Source organism: Gymnoscopelus microlampas, assembly GCF_963454915.1.
Source record: "Gymnoscopelus microlampas genome assembly, chromosome: 7".
In the NCBI taxonomy this organism is placed as follows: domain Eukaryota; kingdom Metazoa; phylum Chordata; class Actinopteri; order Myctophiformes; family Myctophidae; genus Gymnoscopelus; species Gymnoscopelus microlampas.
In genome coordinates, this window is record NC_139944.1 from 12062990 (window position 1) to 12086309 (window position 23320).

The window sequence follows — 23320 nt, forward strand, 5'->3', positions numbered from 1 at the left end:
ACCAACCAGTCAAGTATTTTATTTGGAATAATTTCCTTCAGTACAGTACAAAACTTACAGTAGTTTTAAGATTGGGTTACACAAATGTTTAATTACATTGTGATACATTTAAAAAGATTCTGCATTAATTTAAAGCGATGTAAGACCATTTACAAAGTTAGGAAGGGCAAAGCAGAGGGAAGTTGTAGGGAACAAACTGCAATAGAGAAACTTAAAAAGCAAAACATTTAAACACCACCACAAAACTATTACTAGTTGGTAAAATATATTTCATAAGCCCAGTTATGAATTTAATAATGCAAAAGCTTTCACATGGTTATCCTTAATTATTCAGGAAGATGAGATGGATGTGCAGGATAGAATAGCAAACATTGGTACTACATGCACCAGGTTCGAAAGCATTACCACTGACCAGTGTAGCACAATTTGTTAAGCGACGGGAGGGCTGAGCCTGAGAGTACATGGCAAAGTATTTCCTTAGAAGGCTGGTTAATACAGGATTAGCTGGCCATTAATGGGATCATTTCATCAAATTACCATTTCTAATAGTAATGGGTTTATTTTGACAAAATACTAATGAACTGGCTGCGGTCATTGACTGATATAGGATCTTAATTGGGTTAGAGATGGACAATATGAAGTCAACATTTTAAATGGTTTTAAGAATAATTATGGAACATCTAAGGCAAATGGCAGAAAACTCAAATTTACTGCACATAAATCACATTAACGGTCAGGAGGCAAGTCACACCTGGGCTACTTAAAAAAAGGTTGTAGCCTAAAGAATCCACACAGTGAAGTAATATTTAAAACAAAATTGGAGTAATCTTTTTACCCATGGAAAATAACATGTTCAAGTGATATCAAGCAATATGTAATTATAACTTTGGTATCTGACAGAAAGTCACTTAAGTTCTATAAACGAAGGCCAGGATCAAGAAAAATGTGCCAAATGTTTACATCAAACACTAGTCAAGTTGATATTGTATTCTCTTCACCTAACAGTCAGTACATGAGTTAATAAGGCATACTATTTGTGGGTGAAACAATACCTAGTTGGAAAGCAATTTAAGATGGAGCCTAGTTTCTTGGGATTTAATGTGATGGCAAAAACTGTTAACTGCTTCCACAGAATGGATTCTTCCCAATATGAGTACCGGTATAAATCATAAACTTACAAAGTGAAAGAATCTGCCTAAACTCTACAAACCAACCACTAAAAGTAGTATAACTTGTTAAATGTAACATCACTCTTGACCTGAAGGGGTAATATTTGAGGTAAATCTTTCACATTTGTTTTGAAAGGGGCAACCATTTATTACCTATATATTTCTAAAACATAAATATTTTTTAAGAAACCATATCTCTTGTAATAAACAAAATCCTGTTGGAAGAGGAGCATTGAAAACTTGGGGAAAATGTACCTCTCAGACTGCTTTAACATTAAACCTATGAATCTATTTCCTTCACTCCAATGATGTGCTTAACAGTACCAAATAGTGTTTCTTTGGCTCATAGTTACAGCTGTTTTTCAGTCCAATATATAATTTGTCTACTGTTTACGCTGTATGGTGGAGACTATCAGTGAAATCATTACACTCCACAAAGAACCATGAGGGATACTTTGTGAAGATTCTATACAGAATGGCTGGGTTGATTTAGACCCACAAAACAAACAAATTGGTTCAATATAAAACCACTGGTTATTCTTATTAAAATCATTTAAAAGGTTCATACATACGGCGTGTGTATGTGTATATATATATATATATATATATATATATAAACTATGTTCAAATGAACATAGTTGACACCAAAAATAACCTCCCAAGTAGTATGTATTAAAGAATCACACCAGTTATTTTTTTATGAAATAAGGTTTCTAAATGTCATAATCACACTTCAAGTCAGCAGCAACAGCAGTGAGAAGGTCAAGTGAAATTGTATTTGTGTATTTGAGTGGTGATAAATTGGGTTGACTCTAAACCATTAGCCAGCATAGTAAGCATGATATACTGTATGGGTCTGGAACCCATAAACATCACTTGGATATTATTACATTATTTTCACGTTCTTTCCAGCTTTTGTCAGAATAGCACTAAAGATCCAGCATCAACTACACCACTGATATTTTTTTACATTTAAGCTTGTTTGGATCAGTATGGGATCTGTAACTGACTACTAAAAAGGGGCAGATTCATCAATACAATTTTGCTCCTAAAAACAGATTCAAAATTGGCTATGACATAAGTCATTTAATTTTCTTATTAATGCGATCTTACATTTAATTTTGGAACAATTGGAATATACTCTCCGTAGAGAGCAAATACTGTAACCCAAGTTCAACTTCATGTCTGTTAGGACAATCACAATTTAAACCTGCCTTGATGACTGCATTATGTACTAATTTAGTACTGAGTTTACTTCCTGGTCTAAATATTGTCTGGATTGGAAGTAATTCATAAACAAGTGGATTCACAGCTGAATTGTTTGCATTGACTCATCCCAATCCCTAAAATTAAAGTTAATCATGTTATGTCGCTGTCCAGATATTTAGAGAATTCCCTGTATGATACATGCTGAAAAAAATAGAGCTTAAATGTTGATTTAGGTGTAACCAATTTAACCTGGATTCATTGTATTTTTCAACAATTTGAGATGAACTGTTTTCGAATATTGTCAAGCCTCTAGTAGGGTTGATGGGCCTCAAACTTCATGCTGTTATTGTGTTCAATGCACACGCGACCAAATCACTATATACATATATATATAAAGACTACAATTCACAACCAACTATAAAACATCACATCAATATTATGGTTTACAGTAGCATGTAAACAAGCAGATAGTGATATCTGTAATTGACAGTCTTCTCTTTGGCTCATGTCGTCTTTCTTGTTGGTTTAAGCAATTCTTAGACAGGAAACGTCTTTCACTCAACTTTCCCACATCTTTGTAGCAATAAAATAGGCTAAAGGATGGTAAGAGTAAGAGAATATAAAAATGTAAAATAAGCAGTTTAATTTCAATTGAGTCTGTGAGGACAGTGGACAACCACCACGCCAACACTGTACTCATTCATGCCATAGCAGCAGGTGTCAAATCTCATGCACCTAATCTTTAATAAATACAAAAAGTGCTTCTTTCCCTCACATACTCGTTTCAATCGAAGCAAGGATCTACTTGAATAGGCCTCAGGAAAACAGTGTGCAAAATCCTAATCATGGGACTTTTTGATTATCTGGATTACTCTAGTACTTGGTCAAGCCTTTTTCTCATGATCTTTACTCATTATCTTCAACAATTACATCGTCCAAAAAAATCTGTCACACAGACCATGACAGATGGTACTTCATGTCCTTCAAACTTATCAATGAGGTCAGGGTCATGAAAGGCACAATACAATGACAAAACAAATGACACCAAAATCACTTTTAAATACAAACATAAATATAATAGTTTTGGTTTGTTTCATGTAGTAAATTAAGGGGAGATTTCGAGGAGACTTTCTATAAATATTAAACACCCTATCCTCTCGATTAAGTAATCTCCAAAATAGTGGCAGTGATACTTTTAATAGCGAATGCCTTTGCTCACATTTTTTGAGAAATGTGCAGGTCATAAATGTTATTCTATAAAATAGTTTAATATAATCATTGTATTCTGGCAGGTATCAGTGCAACAAAAGCCATCATAGACAATAAAAACAATTTAACACCCCATACCAATCCACATTCACAAGGGAAAAAAAGCCTTCATTTTTCACTTTACTTACAAGACAAAATGGGGCCTCTCTCTCTCACACATTCAGGCTACATGTACACTAGGACGTTTTTGTTTGAAAACACATACCTTTTGCTACGTTTACACCCATCATCCACACTATCAGGTGTTTTTGACCCCCTAAAACAGAGACATTTGAAAACACTGCTGACACCGTTTTGTTTTGAAAACTCCGGCACTGCACTTTAGTGTGGACGGGCGGGAATGGAGACCTTTTGAAAACAATCACGCAGACACCCACATTCGTTGACTACCAGTAGTTAATTCAAATGACAGGCATTACTGAGCATGGTGTCTATACAAGCAGCTGTTTGTTGTGCAGTTAAATTCTGCATTTTATAATACTACTACTGTACTACTGCCTACATGCGCAGGAGGAAAGCTACTACTTCCACATGGGAGAGGAACGAACGACACAAATAGGGCGCCCGTGGATGAAGCCTACATTCATGAACGACATTGTTGTTCGAGTGGACGGAGATGGTTTCCATTTTAAACTCAGTTTCTTTCAGTGAAAACGTCTTAGTGTAGATGCAGCCTCACACTCGCCTCACATACAAACAAAAGTGCATTTCTAATTTGAGGTCACCCCCTCCAACACCTCCATTTGACATAGACCTGGTTTTCTGAGTTTGGTCTGCACATCTGGTATTATAAAACACACAATCTACTGCTCACCAAAACACCAAACTCAAAAATTGAGGAGTTTAAGGTGCGTTAGGGAATGAATTTGGGCGAAAAGTGCTTTTTGCTTTAAAAAGTACACTACTGTATTCAATTTGTTGTCATTTGCAAGCCCATCAAAGTGCACACTAACAGGTTTTGTTCAGCCTCTTTTTTTTCTTTTTGCATTATCTCAGTTAAAGTGCAGAAGACGGAAACATTTCAGGTCACAGATATAAATCACACTAGTATAGCATATGTTGTGCACCAGGTCTGAATCCTGGATTAGAAAGCAAAAGGTAGACTACCATCAGAGCAAGGCACTTCTGAGGTTAAAAACAAAGTGCATTGACTCTTCGTCTACTTTAGAATAAAATTAATTTGAAAGTGCAAAATTGATCCATTGTTCAAAGTGCATTAAGAATTATTCTTCAATTTAACAAACTACACACTTGAGCTTTTCTAGCATGCATACGAGGGGTCAAGTGTTGCCAGCTAACAGTAGCAAGGCCTACTTACACCATCAGCTTCATCCTTTCCCAGCCCCCTTCAAAACTCTTGACTGTATTATGCAGACCAAACCCAGCCAGGTCATAGTCTCAACTTTAAAATAGCCTTAGCTGAAGCAGGTAGTCCAACCCCTCATCCTCCTCAGTCAAGGATGTGCTCTCCACGGACTATGTGTGAAGAGAATTCATAGCGATCCTGGCTGCGGTAGCCACAGATATTACACTCAAAGGGCTGGCGGAAACCGTGGCAACCCATGTGGATGGTGAACATGACATGGTCCAGGAAAAGCACACGGCAGTGCTCACATCGGAAAGACCGGACAGCACGCCCCTCTCCATCTACCACCCGGTAAGCCTCCCTGGAGGTGGAGGAGGGTGCAGTAGGCGAGCTGGGAGTTGGAGCTTGGGTGGCCGGTGGGGCAGCCGGGTGACCCCTTTCCTCCCTTTCCACATCTCTGTCTTTGGCAGGGCTAGGACTGTGTCTTTCCCTACTCCTATGTTGCAGGAGAGGAGGAGGCGGTGGGTTGTGGTTGTGGTTGTTAGAGTGGGGGAGGTGAAGATTGTGATGGTGGCTGTTGTTATTGTGGAGCGGCAGAGCTGGAGCAGTATTATTGTATTGTATTGTATCATCTGGCATGCTTTCTGTGTCCGTGGAGTCCTGACAACCGTTGCTAGGTGAGGGGGCATGACTTCGGCCTGTAGGCAGGTCTTCGTGGCCCTCCGCTGCCTCCCTTCCCACGACACCCGTAGCCCCCAATCTGGCTCCAGCCCCTGTGCAGTCCAGCCTCGGGCCAAGCGGAGCCATAGAGCTAATGACCGGCCTGATCTCTGATAAACAAGAAGGGTGAGTGGTAGGAAGCCGTAATGGTCGCAAGGTGTCCGAGACCCCTGAACCGCCATTACCTGTCGTCCCCAAGTATTCTCCTCTCAGAGCAGTGAACTGTGGCTGTTCCAGGTCGCCATGGTGCATCTCCACGTCTTTATCAAAACCAGCACTGAGCTCGTATGGTGCGTCTGCCAAGCTGAGGCGCATATGCTTCTGTCCTGTAGTGAAGCAACACATTTTCAAATTTTACTTAAATCCTCCATTCTATTTTATATCTTCAGTAAATATTAATAATAACGATAGTTTAATCATGGCCATGTCATTATAGGCAGACATTTTCAAAAATCTTCAAAATCTTTTAACATATTAGCCAAACAAAACTTCTACAAGCTTATAGATCAGCTATTTTCGCTTCTTCTTTTTTTTAAGTATGAATTATAACGCTCCTGGATCGGTTGTGACATCCACTACACTTTTGGCATGTTTTCTATTTAGACAATAATGATGGCCAAAGGGAGCAAAGGGAAAACCATTTCTTTTGTTGAGAAAAGATGTTTGCAGTCCATTGGAGTGCACTCTGAAAGGCCTGAATACACCTGGCTGACAACAGCAGGCTTCCCCAGAGGCAGGAGTTGGCAGTGATACCCTGTAGAGAGGACACTGATATGGCTGATATCTCTCTAGAATCCAGGATATTTAATTTCCATTCATTTCCATTCCATTGAATGTGTTTTGGGTTTCTGTAAAATAATTTGATGATGTAAGGAGGAACATGCTGTATGGCTCCAATAAGGTTAGGGAAATTAGCTTGGGCAACAAACAAACTTTAGTGCACTGTGTTCTAAGTCATATCATCGTATCAAATCATAACACCAGTGACATGTGTGACATCCATGTTATCAACAGCACTTGTAACCCTCCTGGATGGATTCATTATGATACAAAGTCGTGATCGAAGAGCTAGATTATTCTGTTGAAAACCAAAATTGATGGCTACTACAGTAATGTGAACTTTTGTTGCACTTTTTTTTTTAATATAGACCTATATGTACTTATGTTATAGTTTTGTTTAGCAGTAGTGTCAATCAGTGTAATATTATTATGCCATGATGATTATATCAACAACCAAAATGCCTCTGCTACATGCCACATGCCCCTTTCCCTACATAAAAACTCAAGTGCATGCTGATTGGCTCAAACTTGACCGACTGCAGGCAACAGCCAAGTGGCGATAGATTTTTGGCAGGTGCTAGGTGTCAGTAGCCAACAATGCTATATGCACCCAGGGTGGAATAGTCAATTTGCTATTTACACCCAGGCAGTCATTAGATACTTTAGGTGTATAATGTATTGTAATAGATACTGAAGGTGTATATGTACTGTATGAATAGAAACAGCATCCAAGTCCCAATCTACTGCACGGCGTAAATAGCCGAATAGCTGCCGTCTGACTATTCTGACCCGGGATCAAATAGACAGGCCGTTGATTAAAAACGAAAAAACGAATCTGTCGACCTCCAACACTTGGGATAAATTATTTTGCTGTCGTCCCAGGTGTATTTTGGATGGCAGCATCACTAGCTAAATTATGATCTATGCATTTATTTCCATGTCTGTCATGAATTCAACTCCAGTGCAGATACCAGATAATGCATGTCTTTGGAGAAGCACACATCTCCCAAAATAGCAGCATCACATTGAAAGAAAAAAGTGCTCAACACAGCAAGATATTTCAATTTTACCACTGAAAACATAGCGTTTGAAAACCTAGAACCCTCATAAGAGTTCAGCCGTGCATGACAGTCATATCAAGACCTAACTTCTGTGGGTTTTTTCACCTTGCTTCTCTGATTGAAATCAAGTGCTCACCTACAAATTTCTGTGGTGTGGATCTTTTGCGTTTGGCGTTTGCAAGCCGATCGATGAATGCCATCTTGTTTGAGGAAGGTTGCAACAGAGATTCTGGCATAAACTCTAGCTCCCTCATGTCCTCTCCTGCAGAGGGGATGACAACATCCTATGTTATTTTTGTATAATTTGCTATGAATATTATTAAATTTGATTTTGTGATAACTTTTTTCAGAGGTGAATGAAACTACATAGAATTAATGACAGAGAGGGGTTCTGTGAAATACAAAATGACCTATTTAGGAGCCATTTGCATTTAACAAAAAGATATATATTGTACATTATAGTTTTGTGTGAGATGTGTATTGCAGCTCTGCCTCGTCTTTGTTGCGCTGCATCACTGTGGCTGCTATGAACAGTCTACCTGGATTGTGAGAACCAGGCTGCAGTGTCTCCAGGCTCTGTAGGTAGCTGTGGCAGCGTTCGCGGTGTTCCTCCAGGGTGCTCTGCTGCTTGTAGCTGCGACCACAGTAACTGCACTTATAGGGTTTCCCTACCATGGGAGAGGACACTGGAAACAGACAAATGGCACTGCATTTATTACTCAACAAAAAAACTAAATTAGATCACTGTTTAAGTGCTATATGTGGCCATGTAATAATAATCACACAAATAATAGCCGCTTAACAATATTATGGTCAGTGTGTGGCAAAGCTTATAGAGCCGGCACAGCCAATAGGCAGATTAGGCAATTGCCTGGAGCCCTATGATGCTGGGGGGCGCCCACCAAGCTTCTGGGGGTCCCTGGAACTAAATATTTTGAGATGGGGGTCCGCGGCCAAATACAAATAATTTTGGGGGTCCTTCACCTTGACATGAAAAAGTTTGAGCACCACTGATATAGCAACATAAGTGTTTCAAAAAACTGTTAGAAGACATTTGCAGAATCGGCCTCAGGTCTTAATGGGTTAATTGGGCAGTTCATGGTTTGATCTCCAGGTGCTCCTGGCTTTGTGTTGTAGAAGTGTCCTTGAACAAGATTGAATCCCATTCTCCGGAATGAGCAAGTTGGCGCCTTGCATGGTTGCGCTATCGGTGCGAGAACGTGTGAATGAAATGCACATTGTATTCAATTCATCTTCACAGTAAATTCCTCAGCACTAATTTAACTCTGAAATAGGGCTGAAACTATCGATTTTTTTCGTAACCATTATTCTATCGATTAATCTCTCTCTCTCTCTCTCTTGAGATTACTCTTAATATATAATAGTTTTGTATTCAATTTCTAGCCTTGATGACCATGCAGTCTTTTGCAAAGCTTAAAATGTAAATTAGATAGAATGTCATTTAGACACAGTGTTGCAATGCTGAATTGGAACGTGGTTGCACTCTATTTTAATGACGCGCACGTCGCTTAACACCTACACTACAGGTCACACAATGGACAATTGATATGCATCTAGGCTCATTCCTATGTTAATCCTCCTGGTGTGAGTCGGGAGCCTTTGAAAACTTTGTTGAGGTGTGAATTTAAAGTAATTTTAAATCTATGCGTGTGCCTGCGCGTGCGCCTGGTCAAATAGGTTCCTGCGCGGCGTGCAAGGCCGTCCCATGAGCAATGCAACCCTGTTTAGACAGATGCCAGGTAAAATCCTGCCAAAACGTTGTTCCCGCGGCTGTGAGGGCCGGTACTGTTATACTGTTGGTAAACCCAGTACACACCATAAAGCTATGTCAAGCAATCTGTATGCATTGCACCTTGTATTTGTAATGTTTAACACCCTATCATTTTAAAGAGGAACCAGTAAGTGTAATTTATCAACAACACAGATAGATACTTTGTTGATCAAGAATGAAATTGAAATTAAATTTCACTCCATATGGGTGAGCCATGAATACATTTTTATTTTGTCCAATCTGTATGGTAGATTATGTTAATACAATATAACTTATACAATTGGGGTGGTTGTATTTGGTCTCCCTGCTCTTCTATTACATTTAGATGCTGTGTCTAGGTTAGACACCATCCCGTTTCTGAATTGACTCAAATTTTGGCCATTTCTTCCCTGAGCAAGCGGGCAGGCTCTATTAGCTCGGTGGTAAAAAATGTCAGCTCTTGCTCAGGAGACCTTGGTTCAAATCCAGGGTAGAACAGGAAAGCTTTAAAAAAAATCACCCACTTTACACCTGTTGCTGTGCTGTAACAATAAAGATGATTCTGATTGACTTATACATTTATACACTTTGTATCCTGTACCATCTACAGTATATTGTTGTAATTACTGCTTTTGCATTTCCCCGTTTTTTTTCCTTGTTCTGTTTGATCGACTGTCTCATTTCACATACTGTTGTAATGCACTTGGTAAATTAGTTTTAAAAAGTGCTTAATAAATAGCATTATCATCATCATGAAGACCAATCTCTATGTTCACTATTTGTGGCAGCAAATTTATAAACAGATTTATAAATACCACAATTTGGGCTTTCATCTACTACTGTAAATACTGAACATGAATCCCCAAATGTCAGCTACAAAGCCCCATTTAGCTTCAAGAAGTCCACAGGAGATAATGTCATAAAAACAAACTTTTAAACCATTGTGGAACTAAAATCTATTTGAGCCTAAGAATGGTTGTGTAATGAGGCCTACATGTTTCATGTAGGCTTGGGTTGTATGCATCTATTTTTTAAAACCTTTCTGCGTTTCACTAGGGTATATGGTATATGACTGTATTTGTGTAGGGGGGAAAAAGTAAAAGCTGTGCTGGGAGGCTGGGCTGAACAGAGATGATGTGTGGGTGTTGGTGGCGGCATACTGCCAGTTGAATAGAATCATGTAGCTAATAAACTGCTTTTGTAGTTGTAAGAAGTAATCTCAAGATAAAGTTATATCATATGCGGCAATATTTTAATGATGCCGTGCACTGCATCACCATAATACTGCATCTCTGTATCAGTTTAATAAAGAGAGGACCGTCTGTATTTTTTAACGGTACCGAAAAGCATACCTTGTGGATTTCTGAATACCTTGGTAAACGTAATACCTTGATACCACCCAAGCCTAGTTTCACGAACACAGCTTTGAACATGTCTGGATGTGTGAGAATCTCTCTCACCAGAATGAGTGCGAAGGTGTCCAGTGAGAGCATCCCGTCTACGACAGGCATAGCTGCAGAAGGGGCATTTAAACGGCTTCTCCCCCGAGTGCAGCTTAATGTGACGAAGCAGGTTCCCCTTCTGAGTGAAGGAGGCGCCGCACTGATTACACTGGAATGGCCGCTCACCTGTGGGTAAATCAAACCTATGAACTTAAATATCTTATTGAATGAAGGTGTCTGCTGTGATGTCTCCCAACTGATCAGTGCAATGCACCAGTTAAGGGAGATTTATTCTACACTTGGTTGTGCAGTGTCACAGTCACACACCGAAAATAGATGGAAAATAATTTGGTTTACTGAAAAACCCACTAAAACCGGGAAAGCATTCGTGTCTTTTTCGATATACAGTATACTGTATATATAGCACATTGGTTCTCTCATATTTTATACTTTGACTATTAAAAAATAGCAGATCTACAAGCTCATAGCGTGTCACTTTGTGCCGTGCTATGAGCTTGTAGATCTGCTATTTTTTTAATCGTGAACATTTTTGCAAATCTTTGAATATATATATATTTTCTTTTTAAAGCAAACATTTTTAACTCAAATCTTCTGGGGGTCCCTGGAACAAAACATTTTGAGATGGGGGCTCCATGGCCAAATACATATAGTTTTGGGGGTCCTCGCCATGAAAACGTTTGAGAACCACTGGTATGGCAACATAGGTTTGTCAGAATACTGTTAGGATTTGGAAGACATTTTTAGATTCTGCCTCAGGTCTTAATGGGTTAATGGAACATATGGCTACAGTGTGACTGGATTTCTCCATTTTCCCAACTCAAAACCAGCCACATGTTAAAATATATATAGAAATGCTAATACTTCTAATTATATGGCTGTCAATAAAATGACAAGAGCATGAGGTTGGAAAAAAAGACCAACTCCACAAATCTAAATTGAGCTGTATATTACATGCCATATCAATCATTATGGTGGCCATAACTCGCCACTACTGCTCAACAATCATTGTTGTATCACTAGTTGTATTGTATTTTCCTACAATGTAAGAAGTAATCAATTCACTGATCACTCACCTGTGTGGCTGCGCTTGTGCACCATGAGGACGTTGGGCCCAATGCAGATCATTCCACAGATGTCACACTTAAGCTTCCCATTTGGCAGTCTGGTTGCTCCTGCTGACAAGCCCTCTGGACTGGTAAGCTCCCTATAGCCCCCACCAGGCTCACCGCCCTGCTCCGTACCACCCTCCTCACCCCACTCCCCTTTCACATCCTCGGTACCACGACTTGGCTCTTCTTCATCACTGTACAGCTCCACTTTAATGGAGTTGGCTATAACCACAAGAGGAAAACGAATTAAAAAGAAATATCAGCGACTTTGAGGTACACAGAAAGTAGCAAAAAGGTTATTCTAATTAATAAGGAAAATACATAAATAAAATGGTGTGTACATTATTCTTACATTTGGAAAATGTCATGACACAAAAGAAAGTCTGAACTTTTCTAACTGTAATAGTCACTCTAAGAACTATTTGGAAGTTTGGAAGCACTCGTTGGAAATCACTCAACAGTCCTGTGTACCACCTGTTTCGAAATAGCACAATGCAGGAGGCAGCAGGACGTGGCGTTATTGAAAACGAGTGCTTCCAAACTCCAACACTTAGAAAAAATAATCACCTGCACGGAATAGTAGCTCATAACATGTCTACTGTGGATTTTTATGAAACAAAAACTTTGCAGATATAAAGAGGATAATTCAAGCTTTCCGTACAGCTGCAATGTTGGTGAGTTTAACGTTGTTTAATACAATCAGATAGGATAGGTTTAGATGTATGGGCTGTCAAGGGTTGGTATTGCAACTCTAGATTCCAGATATTAAAAACAGGACCTAGAGTTGCTTGCGGCTATACAGTATGGTGCAAAGGAAAGATTGTAATGAGGTGCGGCATATTCATTGTTCTATGTTTTATGCATTAATTCACACACTGACCACTGAGGGGGCGACTTGGAGAGCCGTGCTGGCTGTTGGGGGTGCTCACTGTTGGACCTCCAAGGGGCCCAGAAAACTCCCTCTCCATTGAGGAGTCCCCACTAGCTGCATTCCAAAAGGAAAAAAAAAACATTGTGATGTGGTCACTTCAAAGACATGACTGCTGTAGAATGTATGTTCTCTAAAAGAGCACCTAACAGGTGTCTGCAATTTGTAACTGGTCCCTGTAAAAGGTCTAAGCTTATCACCGGAAATCACCCCCCTTCCCACCCCCGAACTGTTAACTGTACATATTTTAATACTACTCGTATATATGATGTTTTGCATATTATTGTTTGTCTTGATGTCTCGATGAAGTGAATACACAGTACCCCAATGGAAATAAGCCATGGGCTTTTTGGGGTTATCCTTTTAGCATCCTTTTGTATAAATCTGTACCTCTGTGCCTTTTTTGCAAACTCTTGATAAAGTATATCAATCAATCAAATGTCTGTCAGTTATGAAAAGAGCCACAATGTTCACCTGATATGTAGGACCGGCCATTGCAGTCATCACCATCCATACTCATAGCTGAATATAAAAATAGCAAATGATTAAGATTTTAAAAAGAAAAAATAATATATATAACAATAACAACAGAATTGCCATGTTAATATCAAAATGACAGACTTTGGGCAGAAATGCTCTCTCTTTTATTTTTTTGCAGGAAAAAATAAAAAGTATACTCAAGTAAGCATGCCCGTATGTATGGTTCTCACACCAAACAAACGTATTTGTCAGTTAACTCACAAATCGAATATAGCAGAATATAACGGTTGATGCCTTCAGGACCCAAATTATTTTGGGGAGTCCCCAGATGATTAGCTTAAAGGACGACTTCACCGCTTTTCAACCTATCTTCATATAATTGGTCCTCACTAATACTCATGATAAAATGGTACCATTTTTTTCTACTCGGCCTGTGTCTCATAGGAGGACTGTGGACAGTCCAGAAACCGTCTACCAGTGACATCATCGTTAGGCATGATTTTTTTTCCCAGCAAGATTTCACATTTTTTATTTAGATTTTTATTAACACGAGAACAATGGCTTATTTTATTGCATTGCAACTTTCCAGGAATAGAAAGCCTGCAGTTTCTATTAGCTTGGATTCCCCATTGATGATGTCACTGGTAGACGGGACTCTGAACTGTCCACAGCCCTCCTCTGAGACACAGACGAGTAGATTTTCTTTTTACCATTTTATCATGAGTATTAGTGAGGACCAATTATATGAAGATAGGTTGAAAAGCGGTGAAGTCGTCCTTTAATGTGCAACATTGTTTTCTCACTCAACAGTAAACAAACCAACATACAGTATGAGTGTATAAAGGGAATCTGCACATTTCTAGTTACAATTTAATTACCTTTTAAGAAAGAGGCAAACGTTGTGAAAATAGCAGATCTACAAGCGTGAGCTTGTAGTCGTAGATCTGCTATTTTCACAATGTTCATCTGTGGAAACGAGTCAAAAATGTAATGCCTACAATTAAAAAAAGTGCTCGTCAGGGTGGGGGGTCCCCAGTTCAAATATGATTATTTTGGGGGGTCGATCACGGCCTGAAAAGTTTGGGAACCCTTGCCATAAATTACCCCCCCCCCCCCACACACACACACACACACACACACACACACACACACGTCTATGGTGAATGCAGTCCACCGCCAGGCCAAAACATTGAAAATGTGTTCAACCTGTAACATCAGCTAGCTCGATGCTAACATTAACACATGTAACAATATAATTATGACATTAGCTATATTAGCTAACATAGCTTCCTGATCAACTTGACCACAGCCATTGGCAGTGAACAAAAATATGGCTCCTCTAACGACAAAGCATGCATCATCTCTCATATTTTATACTTTGGATATTCAAAAATAGCAGATCTTTGTTTTAATCGTGAAGCTGAAACAACAACAACAACAACAACAACAACAACAACAACAACAACATGGGTTAAACAAGCTAGCATCAGCACGATATTAAATGACACTGACTATGTTCCATGTTTGACAATCAATAATAGCAACACAACGTGTGCTAGCGCTGTTGTCCAGTCGCCTATACAGTGTCCTGTCCGGCCAGACGTCGTTGATCGGCCTTTAATAAGGCTAACGTTATGCTAATGCTGCAGGTTAAACCACACACAGACAGTCAGCACAGACAGAAAACACATCTTACTGGAGCTAAAGTTGCAGTGAAGTTCACTTGTTCCTCCACGCTGCTGTCAGACAGTCACACTAGCGTGGCTGTAAACGTGATCCTTTGGGTTTGACCAGCTGATCACACCGACCCTCCCGCAGCAATAACCACGTTGATCATTTAGCAACGACCAAAAAAACAAGCATTCATTAAGCTAACCTTTAGCTATAATCACAGCCCAATGTTTCCTAAACGGTTGCTATGGCACCCATACTGCCTCTCCAGTGTTGCCAGGTTTTGCGAGGGAAAACAAAGCAACAGGTCTATGAAAACAAGCCCTCAAAGAAGCAACTGCGGCCACACATGAGCGATTTAAATTGCTATTGCATCGGCTATTTGAAAATGGCAGATCTATAAGCTCACAACGCGTCGCGATGTGACGCGTTGTGAGCTTGTAGATCTGCTATGTGGAATATTTGGAATATTCTTTGAAACTTTCTAACAACACAAATGCTCCCTTGCACAAAACATTTATGAAAATATGTGAGAACCACTGGTTTACATAATAATTAAAACTTTTGGAAGCAAGCCTAAATAAGCAACTACACGTTAGAAACCGGCCCAAAAAAAACGCAACCCGCAATAACTACCAATATTTACAAGCAATTTGCAGAAAAACAAGCCTTATAACGTTGCTTATAACACGCGTACATGGCAACCCTGCCACTGCCTCCCAGAATGCTATGCTAACTAGCTACACAACAAGTCAGCTAGCTCATGATGTGTGATCACTAACTTCATCAGCATGATGATGACACCAGATCAGCTGCTTCTGGACGCGGCGATCCATCGGTAAAGGTTTCTTACCTGTCTCGGCCGTTTCCATGGCTTAATGTAACAAATCCTTGTTTTTGTTTTGTTTTCTTTGCTCTGCTGGTTTTCTCTTATGACGACATCATCTCATCTCCTCTCCCAGCAGCGTTCACTTCAACCTCCAACTGTAGAACAATTTCCGGTTCTGATGGACCAACGACGTCCATCATCACCACCAGCAGCATCCTTCACAATCAACCACTTTACCCTACGGTGGCCCTACCTGTGGCATGTCATTATAGGCAAATAATAATAATCTTAATAAACCCCCCCCAAGGAATACTAACTAGCACAGTACTGGTTCTCAAACTTTTTTTCATGTCAAGGACCCCCACATTGACACTAATTAGCCCGTGGACCCACATTTGAAAAGATATGCCAGGGACCCCCATAAGAGAAGATTTTTTTATGTCTCTAGCAGTGATTCTCAACCATTTTCATTTCAAGGACCCCCCAGTTTGACATGCATTAGAGGCTATGGACCCCCATTTAATGGCATTTCTATCTCTTGGACCCCAATTTATATTAATCAACTCTGAGGGTGTACAAATGGGTCCATTTGGTTCCATTTGTACACTCTCAGAGTTACAGACCCATAAGGGTCTATTTGGTTACTATTCTATCATTTAGCTGGGGACCCCCTGGAACTCTGTCAAGGACCCCACTTTGAGAACCAATGAACTAGCAGATCCATAGCTTGGCTTTTTTTGGATGACTGAGGTTAGGTTAGCAGACACTTTTATCCAAAGCGACTTACAATAAGTGCATTCAACATAGGTAGGCAAGAAAACTAATAATCACCGGAAGTCTTAAGTGCATTCTCTTCTAAAACAAGCAACTAAGAGTATACCTAGCACAAAGGTAAAAGTGCAATATATCAGCTACCTAATTTCTTAAACAGATGAGACAAATAGGAAAATCAAATGAGCAAAAGCTAAAACCAATAAGTGTATCAAAATAAACAAGATCCAATAAAACAAGAGCTTATACAAATAATTGACAACAAGTAGGCAAGGCTAAATGGAAGGGTCAGGGTAGTGTTTCCTGAAGAGGTGGGTTTTCAGCCTGCGGCGAAAGATGGGCAGTGACTCTGCTGTCCTGACATCAGTGGGGAGTTCATTCCACCACTGTGGGGCCAGAACAGAAAAAAAACTGACAGCGTAGATCGGCCAGAAGGACCACTGAGCGACGGGGAAACCAGTCGCCACGAGGCGGCAGACCGAAGTGGTCGGAAAACACTGCCAGGGCTGCCTTTATAGTCCTTGAGATGTGATGGGCCTTCTCCCAGACACTTAGCAAAGCACTTGATTGGACTAGCCTGCTTAACTGCTTGGCTGCTTTAAGCCTACTGCTTCAAACACAAATACTAATACAAATACAACTAATACAAACAAACAACAGCCTACTGCTTAAAGCACTAATATACTTAAGCACTCAAAGTACAACTAATAGCCACCTGTTAGATAAGAAAATCCTATACTTAGACTACACCAGATGAGTTCAGTTGTAGCTCAGGTCTTTCCAGAGTGAAAGTGCACTGAAGAAAACACTGCCAGGGCTGCCTTTATAGTCCTTTAGATGTGATGGGCCTTCTCCCAGACACTTAGCGAGGCACTTGATTGGGCTAGCCTGCTTAACTGCTCAACTGCTTTAAGCCTACTGCTTCAAACACAAATACTAATACAAACTAACAACAGCCTACTGCTTAAAGCACTAATATACTTAAGCACTCAAATAGCAAAAAATACATTTTGATTAACTCGGTTCCACAGACAAATATTGTGAAAATAGCCTATGTACGAGCTTGTAGAATTGATATTTTCATTGTTTTTTTGTCTCTTACATTATTTGACAATTTGGCCAATGTTTTACCAGGTTTTATAGTACAGTTTTTTTTTAATTAAAAAGCCCCTGGGGGTCCCGAACCACAGGTTGAGAACCATCGGGCTATACAGCGGTTACTAGCCCTGAAACATGACTGTTATAAACAAGCGTCATGTGAACCATGGCTAAGCGGTTACCAAACAAGATTTTTTTTGTAATCACAATCAAGCCACATTTTGACCTATTTGATTATTCAGTAGACCATATAGCCTTAGATTAAGACTCTCGTAGGTCTTTTTACATTTTTATATCTACGAGAGTCTAAGCTTTCACTCCCTCAGTTTCCACTGGATTGTCACTTCCAATAACATAACATTATGGAATAATATTGCTACGGCTAAATAATATAGTTGTGCTGACAAGTCATTTGTCATGATTCAGAAATTGCATTTCTGTAACATCCCAATAAAATATGACAAATCAAAAGGAGTAAAGGATTTATTTATATACAAAACTGTTTACAGCAAAATGTCTGAATTAACATTGACCAAGGAGGGAATATTGGTGTTCAGCTGCACAACACCACCAGGTATCCCCACATGATCAAGTCAACAGAAGGAAAAAATAACCCTTAAGAGCACCTTGAGTCATGAAGGGAAGCAAAAGGGGTAGGGGTTTCCCGATTTATACCTTCATCGTATGGTGCTGTCGTGCATCAAAAATAGCAGATTGACAAGCTTATAAATCTGCTATTTTTGGCACATGACACAGTTGTACGGAAGAGCATAAATCAAGCAATATGGAAACTGTAAGGCACAAGACACAGTATCACCAGCTTCTCTTCGACCATCAATCACACATCAATCAACTACTTACTCAGTTAAGCTCTCAATAAAATAAAATAAAAACTAAATGACAACACTAGGGGTAGAACATGAGAATGGTGGAAATTTAAAACCATAGCATTTCTATACTTTCCTTTTGTAAGGCTATACAGGCTGAGTAAAACAAGTCATTAAGGGCCTCAAGGGTATAATAGTGTTTGTCATGATGTAAACTTGTAAATGAATTAACTTGGATGCAAGCCACCTTGCTTAATCAAAAAGAGGGTGAAACTAACAAAGTTTATTCAGCATCCCTCATGATCTATTCAACAATCTTCAAGTGTTAAAATATAAAAACTGCAATTCAGTGTTGTCTATACACGTTATGTACTTATCTCCGCATATTCTAATATGTCAAGGGGAAAAAAATCATTCAAAGTATAACCAATACTATCAAACCAGTTTTTCTAAGATTCTATTTCTATAGCAAGAAAAGGCCACAACTGAATATTGGAGATCTGTTGCATTCTATGCTAAATTTGTGGCAGGGAAGGCCATGTCCATCATATGACAGCTTTATTACACTCAATTTGAGGACAAGTAAATTGTACAAAGTAAGGGTGATAGTACCAATTTGCTTGGCAGAAAAGTGTAAAAATCTAAATGTGGCTGCAAAATACAAATGGATTTCATTGCTGGCAGTCATTTGACAGTTTATACGTGAATAGCACCTGAAGTTGTTGAGTTGTGCACAATGAAAAATAAGTGTTACAGTGACACTTATGTGACAGAAATCTCACTCCAGAATGTACTAAGAAATCAACCAGTTATGCATAATAGTGATATTCCAACACCACATTTAAGAAATGTGAACTGTGGATCATTGCAGGGTATAATATGACGGGCAGAAAAATCCCTAAGTGCCAAGTTCCAGGCATTTACCAGCCCTTCTTGTGCTGTCTACTGTAGAAGACTGGTCAACAAGTATTGTGACATAGGCCAATCATGTCTAAAAACTTAATGAACATTTTTACAATGAATTGGGACTAATATATTTGGCAATCTTGTCACTTCTGATTTCTGTACATTTGGTTGAAGTCAATATATGGATTATACCTAGTCCTAGACGTTTCACATTTTAAATTCATTGAAAAATGCTCTATGGTCTAGGACTCAGAATAATCTTTGTCAATTAACTTCTCAATTAGTGGGCTACTTTAAAAAGCTGTCTGAGCAATTGGCTGCCAATGTAAAACAATATTGTATTACAATAGTGTAGCAAATTGCCAATGTAGCTCCTTGGTGCTGAGGAGGTCAGGGTTTGGAAGCGGATGATCATGTGCCTCCTGTCTTCAGCCAATCAGCTTTCTGATGTCCTGCTGAGAAGGTTTTACATCACAGCACACTTCTTCTCCTCCGACGGTGCATTTCCATCAGCTTTCTCCATCTCCAAAATGATTCGCTTGAAAAGTTCCACTGCAGTCTGTATTTCAAAAGAGTTGTGACTTTGTCTGTCTGCGTTACATGCATAGTGTTGACGTGTAGGTCTGAAATAGATACATTACCTCATTCTCCTTGGCTGAAGACTCCATGAATGCAGCACCCCAGGAATCTGCCAATTTTTTTCCTTCCTCTGGCTTGATCACTCTGAGATAAAGAGATGCATACTTGGTTTAAGTTTTAAGCACATGAACTCTAGCATCCCTATTCTGGCCATGTCATAGGGAACATTCTGGGAAAAACGTTTGGTGAAAATAACAGATCTACAAGCTCACAATGCGTCGCAACACATCACAATGCATCACAGATCATGTGAGCTTGTAGACAGGCTATTTTCTGCAAAGAGATTTGGTGTACAGAGAAAAAAGGAGGGGGCCAAGTACAGACAAAATATTTAGGGTTTAAGTGGCCAAAATACCCTTATATTACAATATCAGGGTACTCTTTCTGTGGATAATTTACCTACAGTAGATGCAGAAGAACAGAAAACAGACAGAGGGGAGGATGTGTGACAAAGGTCATTAGTTGTTTTCATAGCCATGCCTGCCATATTCTGCCTGCCAACACAACTCAGGCCACTGTACACATTACCGGATGTTATCCATTTTACTAAAATAACAAACACATAATATATCATACATGTTTGATATATTATGTGGTCAAGCATTTAAATAACCATGATGAATACCTTTCCATATGGAGATCTTTTTTGTTCCCAACGAGAACGGTTGGCACCCTAAAAAGTAAAGAAAAAAGTAAACAGATTGAAAATATGCTATGGTTAAAAAAGAAAAGAAAGTCAAAATCACATTTGAACGATTAAAAACAATTATGAAAAAACTCACTGTATCTTGCCAACCATATCTAGCAACTTGTCATGTAGAACCTGCACAACTTCAAAACTGGAAGAGAGATCAACAAAATAACTATTAATAATAGATAGTGTTATCAATCTTAAGCCGTTCTCTTACAAGCCTTTCATTTGGCCTCCATATGCATACTATGCCACCCACTCACCTTTTCATGGAGGTTACTGCGTATACCAACACATACCCATGGATGTCCATTGAATGGGACTGAGGGAAAATTGAGTATTCATCCTGTAGAAAAAGTTTTCCATACTGTATGTCAGATGTTTACCAAGTAAAATAACAATTGTTAAGACTTCTACAACTTTTACTTGACAAACATAATGTATTTGACATTTCTGTCTAAAATCACACCTCTCCTTGATGTTGCGGAAATAATATTATTAATAGAATGTCACCATTCACATGACTGTCACTGTAAAAAATAAACTTGTCACTCACTTGTCCAGCTGTATCAACAAGCTGCAGATTGAAGTCTTGACCATTGACTGAGACCATTTTGTTGAAAGCTGGAGAAAGGAAGAACAGCTTAGGCAAGAGCTTTCCCCCTTACATTTCACATACTTGTTTATGAATTTCTCTCTGGCGCAAAACTTAACAAATATTTCAACTTACTGTTTTCAATGGTGGGGTCATAGGAGTCTACAAACTGTCCTTCCACAAACTGTATTGTAAGAGAAGACTTTCCTGTGCGGGGAAAAAGTAACATTAGACGACATGGCCAACTTAGCCTAATCTAAAATAATAATGGAAAAACAAACTCTGGTGGGAACACTCTTCTAAAACAAACAGCTTCAACTGATACGCATCGTGCTAAGATGTTGGGTGTAAAAACGTATGGTTCATAGCCTTAACCAATTATACCCCAGCACTTATACCCCAGCGTCGGTATTGTGGGGAAAGCTTTCGCTGAAAATAGCAGATCGACAAGCTCACAATGCAACGCAGAAAGCTTTCCCCACAATAACAGAAAATTGAAAATACAAGAAAAAATTGAACCCCGAGGGATTCCAGGTGGTTAATTGGGGTGCGGCATGTGACTGTCTGACAAGATATTACAATTTTGGTTTCATAACTACGTGGACATTTTATCTATAAACATGGAGGTCCCGGTCCGTACAGGGAGACCTACGTTAAGAGGGCATAAGCACACAGCATATGGTATCAGTTCTGAGGGAGGATTCTGCTCACCACATACACACACATAGTGTAAAGTAACTAAGTACATTTACTCAAGTACTGTACTTAATTACAATTTTGAGATACTGTTACTTTACTGGAGTACTTCCAATTTTCAATAACTTTACTTCTACTCAATTACATCTCAGAGGCAAATATAGTACTTTTACTCCACTATAATTATTTGAAAACTTTAGTTACTTTGTAGATTTTTATTATTATTACAAACCCATTTCAGACCTATCTGTACTTTGGCAATTTGAAAATAGCCGATCTACAAGCTCTGCTATTTTCAAAGGCTTCTTGTACATTTGAAAACTTGTGAAATGGGACATTCTGCATATTGTGCACTGTCTACTTATTGTACTTTGATGCCAATACGTTTGTACTTTTACTCAAGTAAATGTTGTATTCCGGACTTTCACTTGTAACAGAGCATTTTCTACATTGCAGTATTGACACTTTTACTTAAGTAAACAATGCGAGTACTTTTTCCACCACTGACACACACAGCCAATGTGGCTGACACGACAACCCCGCATGTCTTTGGAAATGTACCTTTAGGGGGGTCAAAGACATGCGGTACAGTGACCCTCCCCCCGCCACGATCAGACACGTACACATTTGTGGCCATTTAATCAAAACAAACCAATGTAAACAAAAGCCACCCAGCGCGCCACGCTGCTGCACATTAACGTGGAAAACAAAGCCTTGGAACGTTAGCCTCCTGTTAGCACACGGCTAGCTAACATTAGCTTAAAGTGCATCACCACCACTCACCTACAGACCTGTAGCCTATCACAGCGATTTTTCTGTATTTTGGTTGAGGCATTTTTCGTTGCAAATAAAAACGAGTTTTTTAATGTACGTCCGAAACGTTTTAGTGTACCAGTTGTTGTTGTTGTTTTTATTATTTCAAAAATAAAAAATAAAAAATAAATAAAAACTTTTATCGCCACATTCGCCTCGCCGTCACGTGACAACAACAAACTTTTCAGAGGATCCACCGCCTCGGCCTCGAGTTTTGAACTTCTGAGTTTGAACTGAAGATAAAGAAAGGTACTCTTTAAGTACTTCGTTGGATACTCGGGTATTTAACGGCTTTTTTTCCGCGCACTTATCGATAACCGCCGATGGTCTCGAAACGGCTGTTTATACTGGAACTATAAACTATAAAAGGCTTGTTTCGCCGCAGTTCGCTTCGCAAGTCACACTGACGGAAACTGACATTGTGCAAGCACACCGTCGTAAAACACCCAGCCGATACGTCACCACTCTCCTGCAGGGACGTTCATTGGCCAGCAGAGGTCGCCGTGACACAACTTTCCT

General features: G+C 39.4%; 2 protein-coding genes across 5 annotated transcripts; both read right to left on the reverse strand.

Annotated features, from left to right (window-relative positions):
• Positions 1–53: 53 nt before the first annotated feature.
• On the reverse strand, positions 54–15918 carry LOC311048975 (zinc finger protein Eos-like). 4 transcript variants are annotated; one of them, XM_084062379.1, is made up of 8 exons: positions 15790–15918; positions 13260–13307; positions 12738–12842; positions 11822–12079; positions 10746–10913; positions 8054–8200; positions 7651–7776; positions 54–5999 (listed from the first exon to the last, which is right to left on the reverse strand). In XM_084062379.1, exons 1-8 carry the CDS (start codon positions 15806–15808, stop codon positions 5098–5100), a joined length of 1773 nt encoding a protein of 590 aa, XP_083918505.1. In that variant the 5' UTR covers positions 15809–15918; the 3' UTR covers positions 54–5097. The 4 variants fall into 4 exon arrangements, with proteins under 4 accessions (XP_083918505.1, XP_083918506.1, XP_083918508.1 ...); XM_084062380.1 differs by lacking the exon at positions 15790–15918 and adding an exon at positions 14962–15154; XM_084062382.1 differs by lacking the exon at positions 10746–10913.
• A 2181-nt stretch (positions 15919–18099) lies between these two features.
• LOC311048290 (GTP-binding protein Rheb-like) lies at positions 18100–23233 on the reverse strand. The gene is made up of 8 exons (XM_084061460.1): positions 22772–23233; positions 21428–21499; positions 21254–21321; positions 20961–21043; positions 20789–20845; positions 20632–20679; positions 20009–20090; positions 18100–19926 (listed from the first exon to the last, which is right to left on the reverse strand). The coding sequence occupies exons 1-8, from the start codon at positions 22821–22823 to the stop codon at positions 19834–19836; spliced, it is 555 nt and encodes a 184-aa protein (XP_083917586.1). The 5' UTR covers positions 22824–23233; the 3' UTR covers positions 18100–19833.
• Positions 23234–23320: the final 87 nt, after the last annotated feature.

Coding starts and splice junctions, on each gene's coding strand:
- LOC311048975 (XM_084062379.1), bottom strand. Junction 12,080..12,737: donor TCCAAGTCGCCCCCTCAGTG/GTCAGTGTGTGA, acceptor TTGTGGTTATAG/CCAACTCCATTAAAGTGGAG. Junction 10,914..11,821: donor GCACAAGCGCAGCCACACAG/GTGAGTGATCAG, acceptor ATTTACCCACAG/GTGAGCGGCCATTCCAGTGT.
- LOC311048290 (XM_084061460.1), bottom strand. CDS start 22,823: ATGCCTCAACCAAAATACAGAAAAATCGCTGTGATAGGCTACAGGTCT. Junction 21,500..22,771: donor GATAGGCTACAGGTCTGTAG/GTGAGTGGTGGT, acceptor TTCCCCGCACAG/GAAAGTCTTCTCTTACAATA. Junction 21,322..21,427: donor TGACCCCACCATTGAAAACA/GTAAGTTGAAAT, acceptor TCCTTTCTCCAG/CTTTCAACAAAATGGTCTCA.